This window comes from Poecilia latipinna, unplaced genomic scaffold (genome assembly GCF_001443285.1).
Source record: "Poecilia latipinna isolate Pla-1442-1.1 unplaced genomic scaffold, P_latipinna-1.0 Scaffold106, whole genome shotgun sequence".
In the NCBI taxonomy this organism is placed as follows: domain Eukaryota; kingdom Metazoa; phylum Chordata; class Actinopteri; order Cyprinodontiformes; family Poeciliidae; genus Poecilia; species Poecilia latipinna.
In genome coordinates, this window is record NW_015112722.1 from 234,728 (window position 1) to 254,366 (window position 19,639).

General features: G+C 39.9%; 2 protein-coding genes across 9 annotated transcripts in view; one reads left to right on the forward strand and one right to left on the reverse strand.

Annotated features, from left to right (window-relative positions):
* ccdc191 (coiled-coil domain containing 191) overlaps positions 1-2,854 on the reverse strand; it is a 16,179-nt gene extending 13,325 nt beyond the window's left edge. Inside the window, exons 1-5 of one of the 3 annotated variants that reach the window (XM_015027748.1) lie at positions 2,444-2,854; positions 1,545-1,583; positions 1,296-1,431; positions 491-643; positions 151-329 (exon numbers count right to left, since the gene is read on the reverse strand). In XM_015027748.1, coding sequence (XP_014883234.1) covers positions 151-329; positions 491-643; positions 1,296-1,431; positions 1,545-1,583; positions 2,444-2,506 — 570 coding nt within the window. In that variant the 5' untranslated portion in view covers positions 2,507-2,854. Of the gene's footprint in view, positions 1-150; positions 330-490; positions 644-1,295; positions 1,432-1,544; positions 1,584-1,925; positions 2,036-2,443 lie in introns of those variants that run through there. The other 2 variants (XM_015027749.1, XM_015027750.1) reach the window with 2 other exon arrangements.
* qtrt2 (queuine tRNA-ribosyltransferase accessory subunit 2) overlaps positions 1-18,375 on the forward strand; it is a 20,170-nt gene extending 1,795 nt beyond the window's left edge. The window contains exons 1-9 of one of the 6 annotated variants that reach the window (XM_015027753.1): positions 3,090-3,190; positions 3,448-3,677; positions 3,754-3,809; positions 5,401-5,477; positions 5,559-5,768; positions 6,496-6,695; positions 11,527-11,696; positions 16,595-16,703; positions 16,829-18,375. In XM_015027753.1, coding sequence (XP_014883239.1) covers positions 3,460-3,677; positions 3,754-3,809; positions 5,401-5,477; positions 5,559-5,768; positions 6,496-6,695; positions 11,527-11,696; positions 16,595-16,703; positions 16,829-17,063 — 1,275 coding nt within the window. In that variant the 5' untranslated portion in view covers positions 3,090-3,190; positions 3,448-3,459 and the 3' untranslated portion in view covers positions 17,064-18,375. The other 5 variants (XM_015027754.1, XM_015027751.1, XM_015027752.1 and 2 more) reach the window with 5 other exon arrangements.
* The last annotated feature ends 1,264 nt before the right edge of the window (positions 18,376-19,639 follow it).

A 19,639-nucleotide genomic window follows, 5' to 3' on the forward strand; every position in this document is an offset into this window, starting at 1 on the left:
CCTGTTTATGAAGTGGAGTATTTATGCACCGCCCTGTGCCAGCCTTTTAAATAAAATCCCATTGCAATACATAGGCTGATGTGACAAAATGTGAATCTGTTCACTGGATCAGTAATACTTGTGCACAGCAACGTATGCACAGGCACAAACCTGTTGATGTCGCGCTTCCATGGTGATTGCTGGATTTCTAAACTTCTTCTGCTTTTCTCGATCATCGCAAGTCAACTCCGCCATCAATCCACCGTCCAGCAGCTCTTGCTTCATTAGATCTTGGAGGAAGCTCTCAACAGCCAATTGTTCTTCTTCTTCGACCAGACAGTCATAAAGATCTGAAATAAGACTGAGAGATGAGCTTCACCTTTTCACAACTTACCCTTTTCAGCTAATGAAAAGGATTTCCATCCACTTGGTGCCAGTTAATAGCTGCAGTATGGCGACAATGTAACATTTATATCTTTAGACCTGCTGAATAAGAATTTCAAAAAAATACCGTCAAACTTTTCGTAATCGATGTAAGTAGGCTGGGCACTAGCTGCGGCAGGAGGTTGTGCGTTTCCAACACGGTCCTTCAATTCATCGTCATCCTCCATGTCCAGCTCTTTCCGTAACTTATCACTCAGCCAGTCATCTAGAAGAGCCTGAGCTGCAAGAAAGAGCAGAGTGTGAGCCAAGTGAAATGACAAACTTTTTGACACTTGGATTTTTAAAAATTGATGGAATTAGTAATGTTGTTGGTGTACTGGTGAACAGATCACATGACTGCTGTAACTAAGATTATACCAGGTTTTCCTAAATGGAAACTTACTTTAGGATTCAACTGCCACAATGTAAAATGAAAAAGCTGGGATAATAAGATGTTTTTTATTATTACAACATTCCTAAGTGGGCAGAAATTATCTCCAATTTTCTCTAGTTTGTAATGGTCAATCTGAATTTGGAAAATACAAGAAAACATGCAAATCAAGTAAGAAATGTATGTTGAAAAATTAGATTGCTCTCCATAAGATTCCTATTTGCCTAAACATAACTGTAACCAAACTTTATGGACAAAAAGTAAAGGTGAAATTTGTGAGAATTACTTTCAAGTTACAGTCTGGCATTAATCTAAGAATTGTGAAGCTTCTGTGTTTATTCTACATTATTAATAAATATCATAAAAAGATAGAAAGGTGCAGTAAAATAGTTCATCTGTCAGCATCCACATTACTTCATGATTACACCTGATTGAAAACAAAGAAACATTTTACGTTAGTAACCTAAAAGTAGAAGGTATCTTTTTCAGTGAGGTGACCTACCTTCACTGTAAGCGTCATCATGATCCCTCAACTGTTCAGAGCTTTCCAAAGGTACAGCCACTCTATTTATTGCTGATTGAGGTTTCCTGTGGGAGAAGACTTCAGACACGGCTAACTCAGAGGCCATCTCCACTCGCTGAGGACGGAGACAAGGGCAATAAGACATATTAATGTAGCTAAAAATAAAGAAAGTCTAAAATATCATTAAGAGCAAATTGCTTTATATTACTAGAGATGGTAAAGTCTCACCTTTCTCCATTCATTAATGTCATCCTTCTTCACAGGTTTCTGTTATTAAAGGACATAAAGATATACCTTTGGGTAAAATCAGAACAGAAAGATGCACGTCACATTGTCACTTTTGCCTTTATGAAAATCCCCTCAGAGGGACCTTGAGCTAGTGATGCAGTGTGCAAATTGTGGGCTGAGGCGAGGGCCTGATGTCTGCAGATTATTTCACAGGAAAGCTCAGCTATTGCCTTAAATCCGCAGATTACCCCGGGAATCATTTCCCAGACTTCAAAAGGTGAGCGGTTTACCAGTAGCAATTCAGCTATCTCAGTCTCCGCTTGCAAGGGTGTACAGCTGCAAGCGAGTGAATATCTGACAACAGACCTGGATGATATTTACCATTCACTTAGAAGAAGCCACATCTATGCATATACTCCATGTGTGTACCCTTCTTGTATCATTTATCTTCATAAAATGGCTTGCTAACTATTCTTACCCCTACAGCTTTTTCATATTTGGTCAGAGCACAACTACAAAACCATTCCATTGTAGTTTCTGCAGTTTTTTTAGTGTCATTGTCCTGCTGGAAATGGAAACTCTTCCGCAGTCTAAAGTTTTTAAAAGCATCTATCCAATCGGGATTGCCTCTTATTTTGCTCCATCCATCTTCCAGTTAATGCCCACCAGCTTTCTCTCTACTAAAGCATCCCCATACTATGAATATTCAACCGTATCACTGCACTGTATCTTTATGCCTGATGTAAAGGCTCTGAAATTAAGAACACACGTTTATTTTACTTGGTCATTTGATATTAAAAAAATATTAAGTCACTACTTTTGATTTATTTTTGTTAAGAATAATTTCTATATTTATCTTGGAGATGTGTACTCTCTCTTTAAGTGTAAGTCAAGCTTACCTTGTTGGGAGACCCGAGTGTTTTCCACCTGAACAGGTGATAATTGAACCCTGATGATGCCATCTCAACTATTTATGCATCTGCATAAAATTACGATATAATCCTAAATCCCACTATTGACTTGTCTATTATTTCCACCGTGTACGATACCAAATTTGGGTAAGCCAAAAAATTAGCAGAAAAGTTACCACAGAGTAAAACACGAACGCCGTAAACGTGTCAACATAACTAACACAAACTTGGACGGCAAAGGATTCTGGGTAATGGAGTGCGTCTACTTATCATTTTTTGCTGAATGTCGGGACCACAAATACGTTCGAAACTACGTGTCCCAGTAAGCTTTCGAGGCGTTGACAAGTTCCCATGACAACGATGTTCGCTTATGAAAACGTAAAGAAAATAAAGCATTTTTAAATCTGTGTTTTACGTGTGGCTAGAGGAATTAATTAGTACGAATAAATAGGTTTAACTATTTATTCGTACTAATTATACACCTGTATAGGTGTTTTTATTATCTTACATACAAGTATATTCTGAGCATATCAACAGTCTGTCGCAAGATGGAAGCTATAGTATTTGCTTTCTGCAGGAAGCACAAATGATCACCACAAATAGACTTTGATTAAATAAAATAAATATTGAAAACCAAAAGGAGAACATGCCACTCACAATATGGCGGAAGTACTGCCGTATAATTTCTTCTGACGTTATATTTCCCCGACTTGTAGTTCCCACGAGTTTTTAGCGGTAAGCCGAAAATATGTCTATAAATTAAGCAAATAATAATACTTTGAGCATAATTATGTGTGCATGTTGTCTACTATAACGCACTATTCCGCTAAATTAAACATATTAAGTAAGTAAAAGAGTTTCTCGCGTCGTAACTTTTGGGTGATAAAGCTAACTAGCTACGTGGCTAAACCCCATGCTTTGGCAGTGGTGCCAAAGTGATTCCACTTTGACTAGTGTTGCTCCGTGAAATATTTTTACATGCTTTTTTTCAGGAGCTGCTAGTGATGGCTGGCAGCAGGATGAAGTTGGAGTTGTCCAAAGTGGTTCAGGGAAGATGTCGTTTGGGTCAATTGAAGGAGATAGGAAGGATGGGGCAGCACAGTCTGGACATTCCAGGATGTCTTCTGTACTCGCACCTTGGCACCGTTCCGCACCTCACCCAGGACACCCTGCACACTCTCAGCAGCCTCCCCACTGTCACTCAGGTCACTCTGTCCAACATGTAAGCTGGAACCCACACACACTCTCCATTTCGCATCCCGATTGCTTCCTTAAAGCTGATCATCATCTCTCTCCAGTGCAGAGCACCAAGAAGTGCTGGATGAGTTTAAAGGCGGATTTAAGACGTTTGCAGGTACAAATCACATTTAATTTTGTTTTCATTACTGCCTTTACTAATGGTTATACCATTGGAGGTAATCAGGAAATTAAACTGGGTTTTATAAAGAAAAAAAAAACGGAGAGGAGGGCCAAGAAACTGAATTTATGAGACTGAATTGATTTTATTTAGCTTTACATGTATATTTTTCCACTTTTGAGTTTTTACATATGTTGACAAAAAACAGTAACAATAGGACATTTTGGTAGGTGTTCAGGGAATAACCCGGAGACTTTCCCACATGTCGGAAGGTATATGCTTTACCCAAAGCACACTTGTGGTTGGGGAGAACACTTTCCTCATCTGGCTTCATGTGATTAATATGCGATATGAAATGTAGTGTGAATTAATTATCCTCATCTGATGCTTGAGATAGGCACCAGCCCCTCACAGCCCTGCAAGGCATAAGCAGAGGCATTTCAATTTATATGTTCTTGTTTACTGCATTTGTCTTGTTGTGGGAAAAACAACTTTGTTCTGATGTAGAAGGATGGAAGGATGGTTCAACTTTATTGAGGCTGTCAAATAACCTTCTACAAAAGTCCTTCTCTACCTTGTTAGACCTAATGTAATCAACAATTTCCTCTGTCCTTATGCACCCTTTCCCATTATGTCCATTTGCCTAACCTGTCTCTCTTTCTTAAACCTTCCTAGAGTGTTTGTTCTTCCTTCCTTCTTCCCTTCCTTCCTTACTTCCTTACTTACTTACTTTTTCATTCCTTTCATTCCTCCTTGTGCCCCCTGTTCCATCCTTACTCTCATTCACCTCTGTCTTTCCTTCCACATGTCCTCATTTATGTTGCATGTGTCTTTCCTTCTGTTTGTTCTCTCTACCAACCTTCCATGCCTTCTCCGTGTCTCTTTCTTTCTGTCCATCCATCTTTCTTTGCTTGTCCTTATTTCATTCCTTTATTTTGTTGTTCCTTCCTTCATTACTTCCTTGTGTCCTACGTCAATTCATTCTGTTCTTCCTTCCATCTTCCTTCCTTGTATTATAAAAAGACCAAGAAGTGTTAAATTTGTACATATAAAATATGACAAAACCTCATTAATAGAAACCTCATATCTGATGCCTCTAACAAATTATCTGAGTGGAACATTTGCAATCTAATTAACTCTTTTAAGCTTGACTAAAAGTAGTTAATTTCTCATTAATACTTTGCCTTAAATCTGCTAGAAGTGTGACCCTATTTGACGTTGTGGCTCCTCCGTCGCCATGGCGCTGAGCTCAATCCACACCCTGACATCCACATTTAAAATTAGAAACGTAATCACTGCTTCGTTTAATATAAACTGTCAGGGATTACTTTGTTGTTGTCTCTAAAGCTGCAGAAAGGAAGAGTACTGATTTAATTACTAGAAATAATAATTAGAGCCCTTTTGTTTTCTCACCTTCTGATCTTCTGCTGCAGCTGGCTCTGCTGATAGCTGTACAAGTCGTCACATTAACATGCGCTAATGGAGCACGTCCCTTCGCCAGCTTGCTCCGGGCTCAGCCGCCGCAGGCTGTGGGATTTGAAGTTTGTCCTCATTGAGTTACTTCTATGGTTCTGCTGTTTTTCTTTAGGTCTCCATGATACCGTGTTGTACTGCTCACTCCACGACTCTGCAGCCCACCGCCCGACAGGCCACACCACCAACAAGGTGAGCTGCGGCTCCCGGAAGAGGTTGTATCTCACTGAGGTGCCAAACGTTCGGGCTTTGAATGTAATTATCCACCATTAGACGGTGTCGGTTTGGGGCAGCGGTGGGCGCATAGAGCTGACAGTGGCTAAGTTCATGGCCCTCCAGAGGATGGTGCAGCCAGACTGGTACCAGGCCATGGCAGACGGGGAGACCTGGCAGACCGGCACCTCGCGGAAAAGGGTTCGAAAGTCGGTGGACCGATCTCTCGCTCATTTGGACGAGTGTCTGCTGGTGCATCAGAAATCACAGGTACACAAACACATTCAACTGACGCACGCTATCTTTTGGAGTCAGTCAAGCGCGAAGTTAAAAACATCAGACATGGATTGATTGTTCGGTGGCTGTCGCTTGGCACTTCCTCGCAGCTGAGCTTCTGCTGGAGAAACAGGCAAGATTAGGGTGAATACATTGTCAGCAGATGTGCGAGCCTGCAACACTAAGAGCGACTGATCAGATTCTACTTTTTCCTCCTAATAAATGGAGATTCTCTCCGATCTCCATGTTTACCAAAGCTTTTCCATTTTTGTCTGTTTTAATGTCATTTTTCCAAGTTTTTCCATCTTTATCTTGTTTTTTTTCCTGACTGCCAAGCAAATGTTCCTTGACACAATAAAGTGAGAAATCATGTCGAGCAAAGAGAACTGAGTTACTGCAGGTAATTTTTTATCTTGCGTATACCCAGTGAGCTGTGAGATTGCTGCCAAATTCCCCAAACCCTCCAGTGTGTCTGTCCTCCTCGTGATGTGCAACTGCTTGTTGAGTAATCAAAATCGAAATGGAGTCTGGCAGAGAAAAACCTCTTTATTTTTTCCCCCTTAAGAAGAAAAAAGTAATTTTATCTTCAAGTTTTTCATGCATCATGCTCATTGGTTAAAAAAACAATTAGTGTTTTTCCTCTTATTTTTTCTTTCTCTTCCTCTGTCTCTCTGAATCTCGTCTCAGGGTGTGATCACAAGTGTGTCTTTCTTCTTGTCAGGAGTTGGATGGAGTCAGTGTGTTTGGGGTAGTGGAGGGAGGAGACATCTTGGAAGAGAGGCTGCGCTCGGCCAGGGAGACGGCCAAAAGGCCCGTAGCGGGATTCTGCCTGGATGGCTTCCAGACCGGTGCCATGGATCAGGCCCTGAGGAGCCAGCTCATCGCTGCTGTCACTGAGGAGCTGCCTGAGGACAAACCCAGGTGAAACTCTTGATACCAGGTTCTTATTTCCCCAGGAAATCTTAACAAGTTTTTAGGGTTTAAGTAAGAATAATTGATTGAAAACTGTAAAACTCACCTAAGAAAAAAAAGAAAGCAACATAAAAACGTGCCCTGAAAAGTGCTGGGGATGATTTTGTGTTGTCTGTATGTAACAACAAAGCAACAATTTTCCTTTGCCTTAAAGTATTTATTCCCCATGAACTTGAACCAGAAACCTCAATGTGGTTTTATTGAGATTTTATTTGGCAGGCCGACAGAAAGTTAAAGCAAAATAAGTGATTTTCAAAATGTTCACAAATGAAAAGATGCAGAGAGTTTTTTTGTAGTTAGCCCCCCCTCTGGGATTAATACTTTGAAAGAACCTACATCCATTGTGTTTACAGACGCAAGCCTTTGGGGGTATGCTAGAGAATAACGTTGTTGGCAATTTTTCTTCTCACAATAGCTCATCCTCAGTCAAGATTTGATTTTGAGTGTTTGTGAGCATAAAGTTTAAAGATTTTCTCAGATTGAGAAATTTAAGTTTGGACTTTTAGATGAAGGATTGAAAAGGTCTGAGATGGGCACAGCCCCTTGCAACCAGAGAAAGTATTGACATGTGTTATCTTTTTCAGCGTAGTATGTGTTTATGTGTTGCGTTTGTTTTATTCTTGAATGGTTTAGTCAAACATAAAAGGATGGCTAAAGTTTAGTTAAATAGACATTACAATTTAAGATAACCTCTTAAAAGGATTAGTCCTTTTATTATGTTCTTGACATATTGTTTTATAACTAATTCTGATTTAAATGTCATGTCATTCTTCCTGAGCTGTCTGCTGTCACTGTGTTACCTGGCCGTCATCACATAGTTATTTAATTAATATTTCCTGACAAATCTTCAAAGCCATCACAGAACAGATTGTTTATTACTGAGGTTAAAGCAATCACAGTTAGTTTATTTAAAAAGTCATTTGGTTTTCATCAGATTTAATTTAAGGGAATTTAAAAATAGCTGCATTAAAAAGCACACCAATCTTTTCAGATGTTTTTTTTTTATATTGAAAATATAAATGTATAAATAATGTATAAATAATTTTACTTCCACCCCACAAAGATCTGCTGCCGTGTGAAGATTTTCTATCACAGAAAATCCAAATAAAAATCATTTAGATTTGTGGATTTGATCTGGCAAAATATGGAACGTTCCTTACTTTACCAGATTACAAATCATTTAATACTTACGTCATTCAAACTCTGGTTTAAAGTTTTGATAGTGACTCTTACATCAAATATCTTTTTTTCACGGAGTTTATTTTTTCCTGATTATTTTGTTTAAACTAATGAGGTTTTTCACAATGCGACTTCCAGTTGGCTGATCTCGCCCTGTCAGCTAATCTCCTGCTTTTATTGATTCTAAATGAAACCCGGCGGCTCAGCTTCGGCGTCATCCTGCTCCTTCAGCCTGTCAGCTGTCACAGCTCAGTCTTAAAGCAAACGTATCACATACAGCGCTTGTTCAAAGGTTAATAACATCTTGTGAGTTTTTTAGGAAACAGGTGGCGTGGTTCAGACCAAACAGCAGGATTACAGCATGGAGGCACTCTCATTTGGCTTATCTATAATCATTTTGGGGGTGTAGTCGTTGTGGGAATTTGGAGGCGTTTGTATGCACAAGATTTTTCTAATCCAACTCCACTGAAAAGGTTTTTTACAAGTTTCAGCAAATTAGATTCAAGACCTTCTTTGAGTCAGTTGTGGTGTAGATTTAAGACATACTTTAATAATGAACAATAATGTACCAAATAATTTAAATTTAACTTAACTTATTTACTGAACTCTTAAATTATGCTTTTACCCCTCACTTCCTTTTATAACAGAGTTTTAGGTACTGATGATGGATTTCAGCTAGCTATTGAAATTCCAGTTCCTTGTTCAACATACTCTGGCCTACAATGAAGGAACTGACAGTGGAAAAGGGTAACAAGAACATATTGAACACACAATAAATCAGTTTTAGGAACAGAATCCAAAGACAGGGAAGATTAAATGTTCCTGAAATTTGTCCCAGAAGGAAGCTTTTTGATGGAAAAGGCAATGAAGGAATAATTGCAGAATAAGATCTGTTGTGAAAAATCTGGCTGACTTGCAAAACTCCCATCATTACATCACAAAGCAAACCAAAATCACACAGCTGCATCTACATTTCAGCTTTTCAGTAGAAATCCAACTGTAAGCCTCATTCTTGTTGAAATACATTTAAATATTACACCACAGCTCCTTTCACTTATTTTTTCTAAGATTTTAAGCCTAACATTCAGACATTTATGCAATTTGACTCTTTTTTATATATATAAGGAATGATCTTATGATCTTACACCACACCGCATTTCTCCATTGAAATCCATTTTGCTTGAAAGACTGTAGAAGATTCATGCTTTGACATCTGATAAAGTGGAATATTTCTGTGTGGCAGCATCATCTGAAGGATATATATTCAGTTAGATTCCTATGCAGAGAGTTTATCACCAGCATTCGCATCAAAGTACATCTTGCTATCTGCAGAGGATCGTATTATAACTGTGGTGCTTCAATGTGATGAAAAGGAAGTTGCATTCCTCCACAAAATGATTCCTGCTTGCTGTGCTGTGGCTAATATTTGTTCTGGAGCTGTAGCAAAACTTCACTAACTTTGAAATAACACAAACTAATGTTGACAAAAAGGCTTTATTCGTTTCTTTTTTGTTTTGTTTTGTTTTTTTAATTCTCACATGCATATAAATGTATTCTGGAACCAGAAACGACCTGAAATAAACAAAAAAAACTTTTTTTTTTTTTTTTTTTTTCTTTTTTTTTACATTTTTATAGACAACTAAATTTCAACATCATCAAACTATTGAAACAACTAAACAATTAACCAAGAAAGTGGGGGTCTTTGGTTCACTTCTCGTCAGGAATCTCCTGCAGATTCAACCTGTTTCTCATAACAATGGGCCCAGCCTGTTTCAAAAGCTTGTCACAATAAGCACCAGCTGTGCTTTTCACGATTTATCTCCACATTCTCCATTATCTCTTACTTTCTTTGTCTCTCTTTCCATTTCCATCACCTCAAATGTGATTTAGCGTACTCGCTAGATAGTGTCCAAATGCTCTCCAGCAGAACCTTCGTGGAATCTTAATTTCCATCCTCATTATGGAAGACAAAATCTGTGACCGGCGTCACAGATTTTCACAATTAGTGGCAATCCTGCCTGTTGGAGCGGCACAATAGCTTACGTCTTCGTTGTTTTGCAGTTTCAAATTTGGCACTAAAAAAAAAAGTCACTTGTCTAATAAAAAGTTTTTGAAATTTACTTTACTGCATGCTGTTTCTCCCATTATGCATAGTGGCAAAAATAAATATACTAGATCCTTGTTATAGTTGTATTCACATATCCAGTTATATTTTTCCTCCCCATTTTGAAGAGAGCATAAACTTGTTACAAAGATGTTAAACTTGAAAAAGTTAAATTGCAAAGTTTTACACCAATTAAAGGTTGTATTTTCCTAGATTTCCTCAGAGTGAGATTATGCCGCTGGAATGAAAGGCAAATTTATTCTGAGTCCTTTTTAAACATCCTTACCTAGGCAGGGGTGTCAGTCTGGCATGGTTGGAAGTGAAACCTGGGAGGAGATAACGATGGCACAGGTCTTCTTTTTCTGCATTTTTCCAGCTCAAATTTGAACTTCTTCACTGTGTGGGATGTTTTCAAACCTAGAGGCTTTAAAAAGTGGCAGCATTTGGCTTTAATTATGAATTGCTAAGGGATTCTAACTTTCAAATGTATGTTCTCAAACACAGAAAAGTGTTTTGTTTTTTTTTTTCTACATATGCTGCTCTTAAAAGTACTCTCTTGTTTCTCCAACGATTTGGAATTAAGCATTCATAGATGCTGGAAATTGCCTGAGTTTGACCCGGCTGCTGCAGAAGGCCCAGAATATTGGCTGATGCAGCCAGAGGCTACGTGCTGTTAGTTTGTTGATGGACTGTCATCGCGCCTCTCTCCGTAGCCTTTGCTTTGGACAAACCTCCTTTGATCCTTCACTCCGCAAGGTCACAGAGCTGCGCCGACAGATGCAAATGTGCAACCATAAATCAGCCATGAGTCAGCAAACCACAGCTACCAGATGGATGTTGTGATAAAAAAGAAACTTTGACATGATGATCATTTTACTAGCTGCCTTTTGTTAAAAAAAAAAAAAAAAAAGATTATTTTGAAGATATTCAAATAGACTGCTGTGCCTTTCGACGACACGAGGACAAAACTTTGTTTGGAAACAGTTGTGTTCTGGACTAAATTAGCATGTTGGAAACTTCCCTGCCTCTGAAGAAGTCAGTTTCACGTGAGCTCTGGAAGTCGTGGAGGAGTTGTGCTTGCTGCTAGAGGCCCTGAGCGTTGCGGCAGAGCTGCGAGCAACAATAATCTGTCACCAGGGGCTCCCTGAGAGCTCTGCTTCATTGGCTGATCTGGAACACCATGGGGCATCCCCCCTGCTGGTTCTTCATGCTGGAGGCAGGTGCAGCTTCCAGCCAGAAAGTGGAGTGGAGTCATTATCGGATGCTAAATTGGGCTTGACCTTGATGCCTGCAAGGCAGAGAGTGAGAGGCAGCCGGTTTTACGGAGAGCTCAAAACACACAAGAGGAGCGCAGGCTGATGTGGTGAAAGGAATCCTGCAGATGTTTGTGGCACGTCACCCGTCTTTGTTTCTCAGACGTGTCGCATTAATGTTTTAACACTTGCTGCTGTTTTTGTGTCTCCGTGTTTGTGGTCTCTGTGTTTGCATGTGACTCAGGTTGCTGCAGGGCGTGGGGCGACCCGACGAGGTGCTGGCGTGCGTCGAAGCAGGCGTAGACCTTTTCGAGGGCTTCTTCCCTTTCCAGGCGACGGAGCGGGGCTGCGCTCTCTGCTTCCGCTTCGACGTCACACCGGACCCGGAGAGCGCAGGTAGAGCCCGCCTGACAGGTGTGGTGAAAATCTGTCAAACTTTAACTCTGCGACAGACTCAAAGTTTTATCTCTTTGTTTTGCAGACTTCCTCTATTTATTACCCTTGATTAATTCCTATTAGTAAAAAAAAAAAAAAAAAAAAAAAAAACTTTTTAGATGTTTATTCACTTCAGTAATGCACCATGATCATCTTTGTCAGTGGAGATCAAGAAACATGTTGTGTTTGCAACAGATCTTTTCCACATTTTGTCACCTTGACAAACTTAAGTGTGTTTTATTGAATTTTATGGCGTAAGCCAACACTAAGTAGCATATTATCCTAACGTAGAAGGATGTTTTCACAACTTCTTACAAATAAAAATAAGAATGCTTTATGTGTATGAGGTCAGCCCATGTAGTCTTTACTTTTTTTTTTTTTAGCTGGAAAGCCCTACAAGCTGAAAATCTAGAGTCTGAAATATTCATCCTTTCACTGGTGAGAATTTGTTTCAAGCTGCATAAGTATCTGTGAGGGAGCTTCTGCGAATGATAATTTAAAAGTTCTAATTTTAACCTGGACTTTAAGTAGACCATTTTAACACATTAATATGTGTCAAACTAAACCCTTACTGTAGCTCTGGTTGTATGTTTGGGATTATTGTCCTGCTGGAAGGTTAAACCTTCACTCCAGCCTTCAACAGTTTTATTTTTACAAAGTCATTTTTATTTTTAATTTTTAAATTAGGTGGAGGACGAAGGACACCTGTGTTCCTTCGTTTTGCAATGCGCCTCTTACTTACTACTTAGATTGTCCTTTGCAGTTAGCTGTGGTGGATTTTTATTAGGAACTGAAAACAAACGGACTATATAATTTTAAAATTTTTGTGAGTAAAAGTTGTCAAAGCTATATATTTTTTCCTTCTTCATAATAATAATTCAAAACTTTTTGTGTTACAAAATGGAAAAGAATGCACACTTTTGAGTGTTTAGTGTATGATTTTCATCTAATTTCCATTAACCTCTGTTGTAAAAGTCTCGTTCCATCCCCTGCAGGACTCAGATTTCCCACACAGCTGCTGTCTTGTACTCATTAAGCAGCGCACTGTAAATGCCACTCACTTTAAGATGTTTTCAAACTCTGCTGCATTTATAGTTTTTATTTTTTTATTTTCTTAGTTGTTCTTTTCTATATGCTAATGATCTTTTTCAGGTTAAAAACACCTTGCCCAAAGCAAAAAGGTGACACTTTTTTTTAATGAAACTAGGATCGGGAAAGTGAGACTGCTGGAAAGATGCAAAAATGCTGGCATTTGATGTCAGCAGCTTGTGATAGTATGTGCCTGGAGCAAACTGAGGTCATTGAAAAGTTTGAACTTTTCCCCATTTCTCTGATTACAATGACTCTTTAATGGAATTTGGATGTCATGGGAAATTTAATTCCTCCTGCATAAAATAAAATGGTTTATTTAGCTTTAATTTAATTCATAAAAGACATGCAAATGGAGAGCCGAGATGAGATTGCAGTAAGGAAATATGCTAATATACAAGGAAATATTGGTGATGTTAGCACATTTAAAAGCACAGTAATCAGCTTTGATGTTTTTAATTGCACAAAGTTGCACTGAGCTGATAAAACTAAACTCATGATGGATTCATGAACCTAGCAGGGTTTCTTTAATTTCCATAGGAGGAGCCTCTGGTGTTTAATAAAAAAAAAAAGCAGAGGGTGAACACTCTTGGTTCTTACGGAAATGCAAAGAAACATTCTTCTCACGCCTCTGAGCAGGGAATTACACCACGTTCAATTAGACCTAAGTGGTTTAGTTTAAAGGCCCTGCAGAGGGTTGTCGGTACACAAACAGCCCCTCATTTAGTCTCAGTCTGGTGAAGAGCACAGCCTCATCCGACAGCCGTTTTTCCTCCTGATGAGTGGATTTAGTGATCACATCCACATAATGGCTCTAAAATTATGCATGCACAGCAGTGTGTGGAAATCAGTGTTAGATTAGTTAACTCGGTGGATAATGGGGAGATAGAGCAGGTGGGGAGAAAAAAAAAATCAATAATATATCTCCTGAACGACTTCAAGCGAGGTAACAATTAGGCGCGACCCTGTCACAGTGATTGTTGTCCTTGTTGAGGAAGTGAAGAAGTGGAGCAGAAGGAGCCGTGCTTGAAGAGCTGCGCTGAACTGGTCTGACTCTCGACTTTGTGGTTAATTAAAAAGTTGCGTTAAACTCCCCTGACAGAGTTTGGCATGTAGTGTCAAAAAGAGAGTAATCGATTCTGTACGCGGTGCATAATGGAGTTCAGTTGAGGTGAGAGTGGTAATAGTGTCGACTCCAAGGAGAAACCGTGACTCCCCCCCCCTCAGCCAATTATGACCCCGCCTGGGAAGGGGTGAATACGTGCTCACCCTCCTGCCAGGATCCTCCTGACACGTCCAATCTTTTACTTGCTTCCTTTTCGACCCTCTTCTGTTTTTCCTGGGTTATTCTCAATTGTCTAGCTTTTTTTCTTTCTTGCACTCACAAAAAAAAAAAAAAAAAAAATTGTAAAACGTTCCTAGACGACAACATTGACCATTTTCAAGTGGTTCTACTGAATCTTCTGTCCACCTGCCTGCCTGTCAGCCAGTGGCTACAGCTGCTTATCTTTTATTGATAAAAAACACAAATCCAAGCAAATGTCCAGTGACATATATTGTGTCCACTTTTTATTAGTTAGTTTCTGTTGAATGAACTAACTGTAACTTTTGTTTATCGTTACGCATATAGTAATTGTTGCAACTAATTGTTGCTGAACCTCTCTGATCATTCTCCAGCCTTGTTGTGCAAACTTTACGATTAATGTTTTGTGTCGTCATCCGAGATGTTGTGACGTTGATTCCGAAACGGTAATCTCCGTAAAGTTTGCACAACAAAGCTGAAAAATTATTAGTGAGCTCCTTCAGCTGCACTATACCTGTTTTGTTTGTTAGAAGATGCACGGAGTTCCTTGATTTTTATTGGTCTAAATGTTTTCATTGAGCAAAAGTCAAGAGAGAAAGTTAAAAACTAACGTATTTGTATAGGACTAAGTAGGAAAGCAGCAGTCAGGTGAAGCCAATTAAATCACCCCATGAAAGCCACTTGGGGAAACATTTGTTGCTGTGTATCAATCTCTGAAGGATTGTAAGGCCAGGTCTAGACATCCTGTCCTTGTTCTGCAACAAGAATGAATATTCAAAAGAGGAAGACATTTAAGACTTTTTTTTAAATATTTTTACAAACTTCCCAGGAGTGTCTGTCCCTACAGATTCAGCCAAAGGTCAGATCATGCAGTGCTCAGAGAAATTATTAAAAAAGATAGAGCTGTATTAGAGCTACAGTGGCTCTCAAAAGTTTACACAGCCCTGTTAAAATGTCAGATTTATTTTAATGCAGAAATGTATAATTTATCCTGAACATAAAAAATAGTATTTGAGAAGAAAGAAGATGAAAAATCTGCTACAACCTGTTAAGTTTGCAAACCCTCACAACTTCAGGTGTTCAAACTTATTCAGTTTCTGTATCCAGTTCCAAAATTAGTTTTATTTGAAAATGCTTCCTTAATTTCAAACTTTTACAATCAATTTTTTTGGGAAAAATAAAATTAATCTATTTAAGAAGAAAAAAACCCAATGGATAACTTAACGTTTGCAGTTTTTGGCCCAAATGCAAACATTTAAATTGAATGTATTTAGTTACAATTACAGTTCCTGACTCTGTTTTAAATGCTTCTTTGACATGATTAGGTAAAATTTGCTTACGACAGTGACAGGTGTTTCATTTAGTGCAGAATCGATGTATAAACTTCTGCCAAGCGCGCAGTATCTGCTGGGGACTCTCCAGATGGTTCTGTGCTACAAAGCAGCTGGCTTGTTGGGTCAGCTGTCTGCTGGACATCTGCGAGCTTTGACACTCACCGTCTCTAAACCAACAACCGGAAGACTTGGCGTGACATCACTGCAGCTTAAAACGGCAACCTTGGTTTATTTTCTGCAGAAAGCGTCACACTTCACCCTTGATGGGATGGTACAAATACAAATTTAACTGAACAAGAAGTCGATTGTCATTAAAGGTATGATAAAGACAAAGTATTCAAATTTGTGAGAGAAAGTGTAGCTCCTATCTCTTTGTTTCCAAGTGTTTACTTCTTATTATGTTTCATAGCCAGCTTAATCGTAGAGGATGGATGGAAAGATGATGCTCACTTCTCGGTTTTCTGGCACAAAGCAAAAAAAAACAACCCAAAAATAAGTCGTCTTTATTTGATTTCAAGTCTTCAGACTCGTCATGTTCCCCCCGTTGGTTTCTGAATCTGCTGCTGTTCCCCATATTTGTAATGCATGACTTATCCTCAGCACAGGTGACATCTCCCTGCTTTGCATTTTGCTATCGTTGCTTGAGTTTTGTTCTCATGGTTATTACCTCACCAGCTGTATTTCGCAGACAGACCCAATTATATGATTTTTTTTTGTTTGTTTGTTTAACCTTTTTTGCTTATTTCATGTTCAACTTGAATCCATTTTGCAGCTGTATTGACTGTAGATTTCAGTTTGTAATCCTGTGCTTAACTTTTCCTCATTCTTCCTTTGTCTCACCATCCCTTGAGCTCTTCTTCAGTTCGTCTCACTCTTCTTCTATTCTTGTTCACTTAGTTGGAGTAAACCCAAAGGGAGAACCTATCTGCATAAAGCAAAGTTTAGTATGCACAACATAACCAGTTAGCATTTCTAATGTGGAGAGGGGAGAAAATAAAAGGCTCAGCGTGGCCTCACTGTAGGTCAGAGCGTAATTGGCATTTATTTAGGCTGGTGGTTGTGTGCATAGGGAATTATTTTCTGCCACAGGGTAAGATTATAGCTTGATTGGCTTCTGTTGGAATTAATAAGGTGCATGTGTGTTTTGGCAGTGGCTGATGAAGGGCGTCACGCAGCGGGGGAGACGCAGCCGAACGGAGATCTTAATTGTGACGATCAAACACACATGACGCGCTTCGAGATGGATCTCAAAGACAAAAGGTTTGTAGAGGGATTTGCGAGAACCCCACAGGGTTTCACACACTCTCCGCTTTGATGTGTTTGATCTACATTTATGCTCATTGCTTGTAAAATTCGACTCGAGCTTTCGATGAACTTCTGTCCAGGCACCAGGACGACTTCAGGCCCCTGGTGGAAGGGTGTGGCTGCTACTGCTGCAGGAACCACCAGAGGGCGTACGTGCACCACCTGCTGGTGACCAATGAGCTGCTGGCTGGAGTCCTCCTCATGATGCACAACACAAGCCACTACCACAGCTTCTTCAGGGCAGTCAGAGAAGCTTTGGCCAATGACAAAATGGACCTCCTGAGGAGGCGTGTGCTTGGGACACTAACGGAGTAAAGCGGATGACTGAGAGGGACGGGGAGGGGACAAGGCAGAAAATGTTTCTCTAAAACTGGCACAACGCCGGTTGCAGTAATGCTGCACAGACCTTCAGACGACTTATGTTTGGTAAACCCAGATCTCTGAAAAATAAAGGAGGAAAGGAGCAGATAAATATTGAGAATTCTGTTTGTGTGTTCGGTTCATCTCAAGTTCGCAGTGGAGGTTTATAAACTGCTGGCAATGACTAAAATAACAAAAACAAGAATGCATGACCAAATATTTTGGGTATTTAGCAATTAAGATAATTCAGAGGCGTTCTGAGTTTGATGATTTCCACTACCTAAAGGAGATGCGCGGTGACGAAGGTAGCTTTCAGCGCAACTTTAATCTCCTTAAGGCCAAGTTTGACAACCTGCTGACCGTATCGGTGCCTGCATCTCTTGACAGTGCTCCAACTGCAGGCTGCATAGTGGAGTCTCTCCGACTGGTTGACATTCCACCGGACACAAGCCGAATGCTCGAAATCTGAAAACGCGCAGTGTCAGATGTGCAAAACGCGTTTGGTCTGATTGCAGCATTAAAAATCCACCCACTGCTGATGAAAGAAGAAAGTCACTGTGGCCCATGATACTTCAACGAGGGCCAGTACCCCCTCTGGCACCCTCCATGCCACAGGATGATGGTTACTTTAACACACGCCGACGATCTAGAGAATTTGCTTATTAGAGTTGGAGCTGAATAATTGGGTCAAGAGGATGTTGGTGGGAATCCTTGCATTGGCCTGACTACTGGTGGATACGACTGTCGAGTGGACTCACTTACACAGCAGCACATATTAGAAGAAGAAATCAGGGTAATGTATTACTCAGTCTGAACAGTCCATATTGATATGTTAAGTCAAACGGTGTGTTACTAAAGTGCTTTAGGACCGTCCACTCCACTCACCCTGCTAACAGGAGCTGCGAGTTGACAGCTCCACCCTTCATGCTGCTGACAAAGGATAAAGATCAGATACAGATACGGGTTTGTGCTGCCTCCCGTGCAGTGATGGAGCACGGCTCATTGTGAAGGTGAGGGGGTATAATTGACTGCCAGAGCATCCAGATGCCTGTGGGAGGGGGACAGGGGACGGATGTAGTAAGACGAGAGAGTGACAGATTTATGAGGATTTTTTATTTATTTTTTCCCCACGCTGCACTGTGAGTTTCCCAAACTGCAGCAAGCGTTACAAAGAAGTAGGCTGGGGGATTTGCTGTCATTAAGTAGGTGGGAGCTGAGTGTAAGTGCCTGAGTAATAAAAGCACAGAATTGGCCAGGAAGGATAAGGGGGGAAAAAAAGTATTAGTCTTTGGGAAGCAGGGTAAAATCTAAAACAAGCAGTGACCTCTAGACTGTTTATTTTAACGTCTTGTGGGATACAAGCAGACTGAAGGTATTGCAAGGAAGGTTATGAAGGGCAATCCGCCATATTAGTCTGTAAAAATAGAAGCGATTGAATCTCACCCTTCCTCACCAGGAAAGCTGCTGCGGATTCTTCACCCTGAAACATTTCCAGATGAAGTTTTCACCCGTAAAAAGAACGCCGGCGCATGTGGCAAACTGGAACGGAGGTCTGCAAAGCTGATCCACACTTTGTGGTTTCATCCGGTCGTAGCACTGATGTGGACTTTTAGGGAGACATTACTGCTGACCGGTGATTGACTTTGCTCCTCAGGGTCTGAACTCCTCCCAGTTTGTTTACATGGATTTATTGAGCTTGTGGTTGTCTGTTGTACAGTACAGTTTATTGCAAGTTGAATGTATTGAACTTGCAATGCATCAGCCGATAAAGGAGGTTAAGACAGTGTCAGTTTAAAAACTTACATGAGAAAAAAGGTCGAATATATTCTTCCATTGTTTATAGTTTGAGTTTTGGTGGCTATGTTAGACATGTAGTTGTTAAAGAGAGCGTATCCTTTGGTAATGGCTATTAATGGCCAAATGTTATAAACTCCTTTACTAATGAGGTAACCATTTTCATAAAACTTCCACGGTCCAACAGCGAGCAGCCTTGGGCTCGTTTAGGCATCCATGGAAATGCAAATAATTAATGCAATGAAAGCTGCTGAATATTGTAGAAAGATTTTAAAGTGGTTTAGAAAAGTCGGTTGAGTTCCAGGAGACAAGAGGCATTTCTGAACTCCTAACAGAATTGCTAAAAAAAATAAAAAATAAATAAAAAAGACAAATCAAAACCATGTTTGACTACAGACAGACTTCCAGCATTAAAACACAATTTCCTCCTCTGAACTATGAAAGTCTTGAGGGTATGTAAAGATAAAAGTCGACTATAATCACTGCTCAGTGTTGCATCACTATGAAACCGGCGCTGGTTGAATTACGGGTCCTGTGACGGCTCATTGCTGACCCTATTGGTTTGCTCGAATGTACCATTATTTGTCACATTTAAAAAAAAAATCCTTAACGTTTCACATTTGAAAACCACTGTGAACTCTTTTTTGCAGTGACCTAAGAGAAAATGCATGTTGCCAGAAAGCAGAATATCTTCTGAACTCAATCTGAGCAGCTGACCTTGTATTGCTGTAAATCTG